At 38.3% G+C, this 10,395-nt stretch overlaps 1 protein-coding gene across 1 annotated transcript; it reads left to right on the top strand.

Moving 5' to 3' along the window:
• The first annotated feature begins 1,292 nt into the window (after window positions 1-1,292).
• Window positions 1,293-9,913, top strand: LOC110068417 (uncharacterized). The gene is made up of 6 exons (XM_089287444.1): window positions 1,293-1,976; window positions 2,098-2,372; window positions 2,935-3,049; window positions 4,599-4,721; window positions 6,414-6,647; window positions 7,110-9,913. Exons 1-6 carry the CDS (start codon window positions 1,910-1,912, stop codon window positions 7,418-7,420), a joined length of 1,125 nt encoding a protein of 374 aa, XP_089143570.1. The 5' UTR covers window positions 1,293-1,909; the 3' UTR covers window positions 7,421-9,913.
• Window positions 9,914-10,395: the final 482 nt, after the last annotated feature.

The following is a 10,395-nucleotide window of genomic DNA, read 5'->3' as shown; positions in this document are numbered from 1 at the left end:
TGGAAGGAATCCGCTGAGCGATGTGAGTGCAGGCGCAGGGCTACACAGTTTTCCCGCGGATTTGTATAACGAACAGAGAGTGCTTGCCAGGTAAAAGGGTTTAGAATTTAGATATTTGGATTTGTTACATTTACTCCATACTTACAAAAATAGTGATGGAGACCAAAAGCACCGCGACGCCATTCTAGGGAAACCCCCATGAATAAGATGTTAAACTATATATTCGTTATATATTAAACTATACATTTCAGTTCAATAGTTAAATGTGAAAGCCCTTCCAAAAAGATGCCATGAAGTGTATTTTCAAAATCTTGACTCTGAAGGATTGTTTTTCCTCAACGAGCAATTAAGGACACAAAAGTATTTCCTCAAAGAGGTCTGACGTTTCTTTGAGGATGTGCATGTCTTCTAGCTTTTTACTTAAGACGTGCGCGTTTCATAAAAATGGCAAATTTTCAAGTCTAATTTTCTCACATTTGGCCCTGAAATCTAGTATCGCCATTTTCCGCCAAAACAAAGACAAAAAAAAAAAAAACATTTGTCAAATGAACGACATAACGATGAATAGTTCAATATGGACTACTAATGCCGGAGTTTGGGCAGTTTTGAATTTTCACATTTTTGCCGATTATTTGCGACTTTGCTTGATACTCCCTGACACTCACTCTTAAATATTAATGCTAATTAATGTGTACATAAGGAGGTTCTAACACTAATGCTCAGCCTGCACGTATGCCTAGTTTCCATCGACTTGAAAAAGCTTAAAGTTTTTATTAAATGAAAATAAAGCGGGAAAAGAGACTGAATTTTATTTGCTCAAGTAGAAGAAAGTAAAAAACAAAAAAAGCACGTCAGTTGTTATCTTTTTGGATAGGAAGTCGTTTATAGTCGCTGATTAAATTTTAATCAGCATACACAAGTAAGAAGGTTCTTGCTTGCTTGCTTACTTGCTGCAAGTACATGTATGTCTGGTTTCCATCGACTTCCGAAGCTTAACACTCGGGCAAGATTTTTATCATATGAAAATAAAGGGGGAAAACAGAAATTTTATTCGCTGAAGTATAAGAAAGTAAGAAACTCCACGTAAGTTGTTATTTTTTAGGATAGGAAGTCGTTTATAGTCGCTGGTTAAATTTTAATGTATACACGGGTAAGAAGGTTCTTGAGTTAATAGACCAGCCTGCAAGTGTATGTCTGGTTTCCAACGTCTTTCCACATTTATCATGCAAGCGTTTTGTTAAATGAAAACATAGCGGGAAACAGAAATTTCATATAAAGAAGTTCAGATTTCTGTGAAATGTATGTAGTTGACTGCATTTCTTTTCCAAAGCAGATTCTTTTAAACAGTCGATACCTTGAATTCTGTTCATCTTTCAGTTTTGACAGGTAAATTGGTGAAATAAATATTTCAGGTCGAGATAATGGCCAGATAATATATATCCTCTTAACTGAAAGAAAAAAACGAAAGTTTTGTTTAAAAAAAAAAACAGAAAAAAAAGTCGAAGGAATGAACGTCGATCTCAACTGATATTGTGAACCCTTAGTTCTATGTTTTTTTTTTCTTTTTTCACTTCCAAGTGTTAAAAGGAATATTTCACCATTTCTGCCGTGAATAAATAGCGCTTGGTAAAAATCGTTACAGCATGGACTTCCATGACGTTGCTGTCTTACAAGACCGCCGCTTCAAAGGTTATAGATGACGTTATTAGCGGTGAGAAACTAAATTGGTTTTTGTTTACAAATCTCTATTGGGTAATTGCTCTTCTACGTGACAACCTAATTCATCCTTAATTGAAAGACTCGAGATCCATTTAAACATGACAGGTGTCATAATAGGTTCTCTTACCCACTTTAAAATAATCATGAAAAGGGATAAAATTAGTCATTCTGCAAGTCTTAAGAGGTGAACATGGAAGTCACTCTCCGCTATCTGGTTATATTGTTTCTCTTTGTCTCTTTCTCTCATTCTTCGGAAGGTAAGTAATTTCTACTTCTCTTAACTTTCAATTTCCAGCTATCGACTTTGCTACTATTTCTGACACGATATGAAATCCTAACACGACACCATAACAGACAACTGGACTCTTTTCAATTAAGGTCTCATTGGAAGGTCCTCTGATGGGGTATCTTTTATCAACTTCGAGCAAGACGAGTATTCGTATCTGTTTATCACCAGTATTGGTTCAGATCTCATTGAAGATGGCAGCGAGTGTGGGTTTGCTTGTGTGCAAATCCCTTCATGCTTTTCTTACAACCTCGCGGCAGTCCCTGATATCAATAAAAAGAAGCTCTGTGAACTGCTTCCATCGGACAAGTACAACAACACGGACAAGTTCACTGCAAGCCCGATGTTCCATCACTACAGCATTCCGGTAGGTGGAAATTCGATTTCATTGACAACCAATATTGCAATAAATTATCTACACTGAGTCAAAATCTGCAAAATACCAAAGCTCACTATAGGAGCCATTGTTAAAATGGATCGCTTACAACGTTAGGTCAGGAAGTCCTGAAGGCTGAGAACAGGATATTATACATATTCAACTATCACGATATTTGTACTAAAACTCCAAGCACAGAACATGGCAACCTTCTTGGTTAGCGGAAGTTGACGAGCTGCACCCTTGCGTTAATACCGAACTTGAAGATGACAAGGCCAAAATGACGTACACAACGCGCATAAAACTGCAAGCAAATGAAACCTAGGGAATCCGAAGCCATCAGCCGCACGGAAGTATAGCCTTCTGAGGGAAATCTATCCGCCTCTTGCACGTGCTTCGAGTTTGCAGAAAACTATCTCCGCCCTCGCATGCATCTCTCAATCGCTAGAATAAATCCGCTTGCATCGTATGTGGGTTCACTCTAAATTGCAGCGGATGTGGCTGCTGTTTCGTAGGACGTTGCCTGGTCTTCACTTTAGGTTTTCGCTTTCAGTCTCCATGCAGCCGTTGGCCTTGTCAGAACAATGGAACTTGCGTATCACAGTACGAGAAGAACAGCTATGTGTGCCATTGCATGAGAGAATTCTCAGGAAAATTTTGCCAAACAAGTAAGAACGTTTTTCACTCTTATTGCATTATCGACGAAAAATCAATATTAAAGGGAAATCTTAAGGCAGAGGAAAATCTTTACCAGTTCTTTTCACTTCTTATAATTCCTGACACCAGAGGAAAAGAAATATACCTAATCGGAGACTGAACGAAAGAAGATCGCATGCAGGCAAGAAAATTGCGATTCGTGATGCCGATTTACAATTAACGACTTCTGACATCTTCCGCTGAGGCAACCTGAGAAGTTATTCTTTGCACCAGATTTTGGAAGAGACTTCACTGATAGTATTTCTGATATCGACTACATGTTTATTTCCCTGGTAAGAGTCTCCAGAACTTACAGCGGGGTTCTGTAATTGAACAATTGAAAGAGCAGATGCAGAAGTGAGGAGAAATCCATCCATTTAATGTTAACGACGACTTTTTTCCTCTCTGCCTCGCGTTTGGCTGCGTACTATGCAACTTTACCGATGCTATTTGCAATTACAAAGACATCTAGGTGTCCTCGGTAATCCGTGAAAGAGTCCGCTCCATCGAATGGTTCCAAATTGCTATGGAGATACATGTAACTGGACTTCTTGCTGGATTTTTTTCATACAGTTTGCTACGAAAGCGTTGATTCGTTTCTAAATTAATTTCATTAAAGACGTTGGTTTTAGTAAAACAGAATAAGGTCATGTTTGTATTAATGACTTTAGTCATGACTTTAGTTTAATTTAAGGTGATATCTCCATCCACTTGTATTTTGAGATTTGAAGAGTTCGTATATACTTGATTTTAGATTCTCATTGTAGATTTCCCAGTGTTATAGTTAAAGGATATTAAGTTTTAGTACAAACACCCCACAAGCTTCTTATTTTTAGATGCTATCGTTTTGAAAATAGGGGCAATCTAAGCACCAAACAGAGGAAACTTTTAGCCCTTATGTTCAGACAGGGGAAGGAGGGAAGGAAAGTAAAAGCTTTCAAACTTTGTCACTTTATCTGAAACGTACCCAACAACAAGTTGGCACGCTTCCATAGCAACCCTTTCTAGACGGACATGCTTTGTCATATGTCAGAATTTTCTTGCTTGTTTTAACACAATTCAACTTTGATGCTATTATATTTCGACATTTTTGAGACCTGGATCGTTTTTTTTTATTATTGAGGTCGATTAGCCATGATTCATTTTAAAGGTTTCTGATGTTATTGAAACCATGATGGATCCAATATAGTGGCTATTTGAAAAATTTTTATCACGACGTAATTGCCACGTATAAATATATGCTATCCCATGTTGTTTACCTTTCATAAGTCAGGATCTACTATATCCACTGTAAGTTTGGTATTCTTCAAGTAACATACACGGATTGTCCTCCCCCATCTCCCTGCTGTAAAAAATCAAAAAGAAAAACCTCAGAATAGAGCCAAGAGACTATGATACCATAGTCTCTTGATAGAGCTAATTATGTAAAATTGCATTTAATTTCCGTACATAATTACAAATAGAAAAAGACGTAATAAGGAGAGTTACGTAGGTACCAGGCTTTTCTTATTACTCTTATAGACTTGACAGGCATTAATGAGTGTGAGAGCAATCCTTGTCTTAACAATGGAACCTGTTCTGACCAACTTGGTGGATTCAACTGCAGCTGTGTACCGGGATTCTATGGGGATCGATGCGAAACAGGTTTTTGCTTGTTTGTTTGTTTTAATCTTAATTCCTCGTATTAATCTAAATGTGACAAACCAGCCTGAAGGCGGCATAAACTATAGCCGTTTGAAGTTCCATTTCTTAAAGGATATGAAGCGTCCTTAGAAGTTTTGCTTTTCATTAGACACTAGCTGACACTGGACAAGAGGACTTCACCGTTAGCATTAATTTCTGACACTGACTGCAAATTTGCAGCTTTGGGAAGAGTCTCTAGAAAATTGGCTGCACAATCATAAACGTGTAACAATTAAAAGCTAGCGATGTTTAAAGTTATTCAATATGGGCAATATCAGTATGCATGTTGTTTCTTCTATTTCCTCTCACAGGAATCAAGGCTAGTTACACGGTTTCGCCATCAGGCTCCATATGCGGCAATTGGTGCATCATCACAGCAATATTTAGATCCTTGTTGAATAAAAGCGATAGCTGAGAAATAGAGCTCTGAAAATAGCACTTATTGTTCAATAAGTTTTAAATATCTTTTGTTCGCAAATATGAGCTCAAATTCAATTCCGGCAAAAGAGGGATTAAAAATTCAAACCCATGAAAAGTTTTCTAGGCCGAGGAAAATCACTAAAAAGTTGGCTCGTTTAGGAAATGAAATTTTGCTTTACCAGATACTCAGATGGAAGAAGCATGCCCCGGTTTAAACACTAGCGAGCGAAATTTCAGAAATTTTGTGTAGACGAGTACGGATTCTTCCTGTATTACGTAATCTTATCAAGGCTCCGCTATAAGCTCGGGTTACTGCTGTTTTGCTATGGAATTACAATACTGATGTATTACTGTAACGTTACTACTCTGCACTCGTTACTACTGTGTTGCTGCTGTGTCACTGTTGTGTTACTGTCGTTGCTGTGTTACTCCTGTAAACCCACGGCCAATAGTCCTTTCCGGTTAGGGAATCATAATCCCGCAATCCTGTTCAAGGGATCAAGATCCATAATAAACGTCCCTATCCTATAGGACTTTCTGGGCTCAACTACCCCAGAATAGAAGAAAAATTCGAGTCTATGGGGGAAAGCGTGACTTGTATGGGAGCGCTTCATCCCACAAAATGCACGTAGTGTATTCCCCCGGACGAGCTACTGAGCGTGTCTGAAGTCTCTTTACTACTCCATTAATCCAATTAACCGTGTCCTGTACCAGCTTATTTTACAGTAGGGAATTATGGCAACTAATGTATCGTTCATAGCAGTTAGATGACCTGCGCCCCAATGTTTTATTTGAATGGCCAGGGAAGCGGGTGGGGTGGGGGGGGGGGGGAGGGAGGGAGGGGTGCATAGGAAGCAGTGGTAGCAGCCCCTATTCTGTAGCTGTGACGAGCAGCATATTGGGCAAGGTTCTGTATTAATTACTTTTGTGTTACTGCTGTGCTAATGAGTATAAGACAATTTGTTACTCATAATACGCAACTCACCGACAATAGACGACCTTTTTTGCTGTACCTAATTCCTTCCTCTTTGTGTACTAGTACACTAGCACAACGTTACTGTTGTTTCACTGCTGTGTTACTATTGTATTACTGCGCCGGTCACAGTTGTGTTACTGCTTTGTCACTCCTCTGTTACTCTAGTGATTTAACAACTGTGTTACTATATCTATCTTCTTACTATCGTGTTACTGCTATGTTCAGTGCTTAGTCATGTCCTTGTTTTTCTATTTTAGCCGGGTTATCCATTTCAGCTATAATCGGTGGGAATGCATCTTACCAAAGTCGCCTTCATCAATTCCTGACGCCTGCTGTTGGATTGAACAGTCGATGGGTGCTGTGTTACCGCGCCTCCTCTCACGGCTGGGCTGCCATTACCTTTCACAACAGGTGTGATGGCAAACGTGACACGGTTATCATCATCAAAAAGGGACAGTACGTGTTTGGAGGATACACTGACTTCCCCTGGGGTATAATATATTCAAGTTATCCATTATCAAACTTTTACAGTGTAACTATATGCTTTGAAAAGACCATAATTAAATTGTAGATCAGTATTCAATATGTTAAAGATTTTAAAAGTTCAGTTTCGTTTCACTTTTAATATAAATCATTGCTACTCCTATTCCCATAATATTAAGCTAAGCGCACCTCAGGTTAATAATAATTATTAAAAACCCGATCATTGGATAATGAATTGAAGAGTTTTCATTTGCTTAACCATCATGGGTTATGAACCATTATACTGCTCTACAAATATGGTAAGCCTACGCGTGATTTTGGGGCATTTTTATTTCTATTTTAGTCTAGTTTTCTACATTTTGGGGGCGTTTTTAAAAATTAACTGTTGCCCAACTTCTAGTTAAGTGGTTTCTAGTTGTTAGTCTTTTTTCCCCGTCATCAATATTTGCTTGAATGTTCCTGTTATCCAGAGTCCAGTGGTAGTTATACCTCCACCTCCAATGCGTTCATATTTTCACTCCGCAACAAAGAAGGTCTTGGACCATTCAAGAGCATGGTGGCGAATTCAGGATATGCAATTTACGGGAGCTCGGGTTACGGTCCAACATTTGGTGGAGGGCATGACATCCACATTGCTAACAATGCCAACAGGAACACTAATTCAAACACAAACTTTGGCAACTCTTACTCTGTTCCAAGTGGAGTACAAGAACAGAACACAATTCTGGCTGGAACTAATACCTTCTCACCTGATGAGGTGGAGGTGTTTTATGTCGGTTGACTAACCCTAACAGCCCTGCATTCACATTCTCAACTCATTCATATATAAGCAAGCTGATGAAGACGAATTATAAAATAAGTGTTTCCATTTTCTAGAGTTGTATGATCGTACTAAAAGTAGGTAGCCTTGAATTTTTATCTGATATTTCATATCCTTCGGTTTATTCATTCATTTTATTTATTTATTTATTTATTTTTGCTGTTGCTGTTCGTGAATGAAGTTTGCTGGCTTTTAGAAACACGACCACCTCATTGTGGCAGTTTGGTAACAATTGTATCAGGGGCGGATCCAGGATTTTTCTTAGGAGGGGCGCACCACTAAAGAATAGTTTTCTTTTTGCAGAATAACAGCTATATTAGAAAGCCACATGCCATCTCGGGGGAGGGGAGTGTGCACCCCCTTCACCCTCCCCCTAGATCCACCCTTTACTTGTATGCGTCCCACGCTGCAGAAATCGGGATACCCAATGACGCTTTTAACCATGCATATTTTGACATGCTGTGTATGCCAGTTGTGCTGGGCAGGGCGTATGCTTACCAAAATTTTGTTGTTGTTTTCAATCAACAGCTGAAATAGAGAAAAACTCTTTGTTTCACAGGCCAATAGTTAAGGATCTCAGTGACGGTTACTATAGTTTTACGATTGATAGTTAAAGATCTTTTTTGCAGTTTGGTGCGGGTGGTTAAATTTTGGGCTGTTTGTAGATAGATTGTAAAATTCCTGTAATAAAGCTCGTGATGATTTCCAGTCCGCACTGTGCAGTCTCAGCACCCCAATGTTCGGGAATCACTCTATCGATGGCCGATGCGAATCCATGTTATTCGTAACGAAACGTTTACCTTATCTTTAAAGTAATACATCAAACACGAAAGACCGTGTTTGACCACATTTCCAAACACCGAGAAGAGAGTTGAAAATACGACGCGTAGCGGAGTATTTTTGACGAACTTCGAGGTGTTTGGAAATGTGGTCAAACACTGTCTTAAGTGTTTGATATATCTTCTCAATCGAAACCAGAACTAAGGAGAAAACGGAGAAACAAAATCGTGAAAATCTATGCTAATTAAGATCAGATATCAAACACTGTCACGGTCATGATTTCCTTTGTTTAAACATGATGAATTATTAATAAGTTTGAGAAGTACATTTTAAATTCTTTTCTCGAAAGTTTGATTTTTACAGCTGCGAAGTTGTTTCATCTAGTGACATCGGAAAGAACAAAGCCTGACCCTCGCCTCCACAATGGAGGTAAACATGAAACTTTGAATTTGCTTCATGTAAGTAGATGCGAAATGTTACATTTTGTGACGTCTTACCTGACAAAAAAAAAAACAAAAACGTGAGAGTGCGTAGTACGGACTGGAAATCGTTGCTTCAAGACTATAGATATTTGTTGTGGTTAGCAGTCCGATTTTTAGTATAATTCCTTTCCCTTATAATTTTACGAGCATAGATACTCCATTCATTTATATACGAGAGAACATGATTATCTCAGTGATGTAACTATACGAATATAACATTTGAATGGGTTTCCTGGTGTCCTACACCAAATAACTCTTTTGGGCTTGTCGATATTTTTAATCTCGGATATTTTAATGTCATATCTTATATCTATTTATAGCAGTAAGGAATGTATGTGAAGCCCCGGGGAGATTCCCATATGAAAAGGACGGGGATGTTCTTCGGAAATTTTGAAAAGAACCCCTAACAGGTACAAAGATCCTGTTTTGTGGGCGCGGCTTAAAATTTTTGTTCATCACAAAGAAGTACCAATTCTACAAAAAGACATTATGTCCTGTCATATTTTTTCGGGTCAATTCCCTCAAAGGTACCGCAAAAGCTCTCGCTGTGGAACTTTTGAGACTGAACACCCAAGGATGTACGAAAACGTAACCCGTAAAAGGTTCGACGGGCATCCCCGCCCTTCATATATGGGGGAACCCCCCCACCGGGACTGAAGCATCAATTTCCGTCTGTAGACTCCCTAAAAGAAAAAGTAGTTGTTTGTTGGCTGACTCAGTTGTGGTTGACTTTTTTTTGATGGAGAATAATAAAATTGTGAACGTATAAATGTAAATGTAAATATTAGATAAATAAAGGTCTAGCTCATGTATCGCATGCCGTTGAGTTCCGAAAGTAATGACAGAGTAATGATCACTACCACTGATCCTTCAAGAGGGAAACTGAGAACTGTTAAATTGAATGAGCATTTTTTTTTTCTGCTTTTAAAGATTCATTTGCAAGTAAAAGCGACAGTCATTCAAAAATAAGTCTAAGGAATAGCTTGCACCAAAAGTGAGAGACATCATTACTTAATCGAAGTACTACGGCAGCATATAAGATAGTTACATCGATTAGCAAGGTTTACAACCTCTCCGTTATGCTTGGATATTATTTCCATTTGTAACTTGTAATTGAAAATTTGTAGATGTATATTGTTTTAGTCCTTGTGTAATAAAATGGTTTGATTAATAAATCTGTTACCATGCCAAATTTTGACAAGTGTTTGAGTAATACAACACAAATTAAGCAATCAATAGCAGAACCAACTCCCTATAAGGAGGCGCCAAAGTTTCCTGATCTAATGCATCTCAACAATGGCAAATTTGTTGTGCTCAATAAGAGATCAGGATGTCAATTAGTTCTGCAGCTAGTCTGATAAGACCAATTTCCCAGTAAAGTTACGCTGTTCACGTTAAAGGAACTCAGTAACGGTTTGCGCATATTGAAAAGTTTAGCCTCATTTTTTCAGATTCGTCGTTCGTAATCCGTGTTAATCTTCTCCATTCTTCGCCATCCTTGATCCTTTATGGTTTATCGTTTTCTCTTTAGTGTTTCTCTATCTTATTAAACTGTTATTTTCAGGTTTCCTTCAATTTAAAGGTAATTTTGTATGTGGCCAAAATAACTCAAAATACCGTGACTGAGCCCCTTTAAGTTTGTGTCAGCTTGTCAGTACGTTTACTCCATGCCAA

The sequence above is a fragment of the Orbicella faveolata genome, unplaced genomic scaffold (genome assembly GCF_042242905.1).
Source record: "Orbicella faveolata isolate gen_17 unplaced genomic scaffold, um_ofav_v1 contig_14, whole genome shotgun sequence".
NCBI classification, from domain to species: Eukaryota; Metazoa; Cnidaria; class Anthozoa; order Scleractinia; family Merulinidae; genus Orbicella; species Orbicella faveolata.
This window is presented reverse-complemented; position numbering and strand designations above follow the sequence as displayed.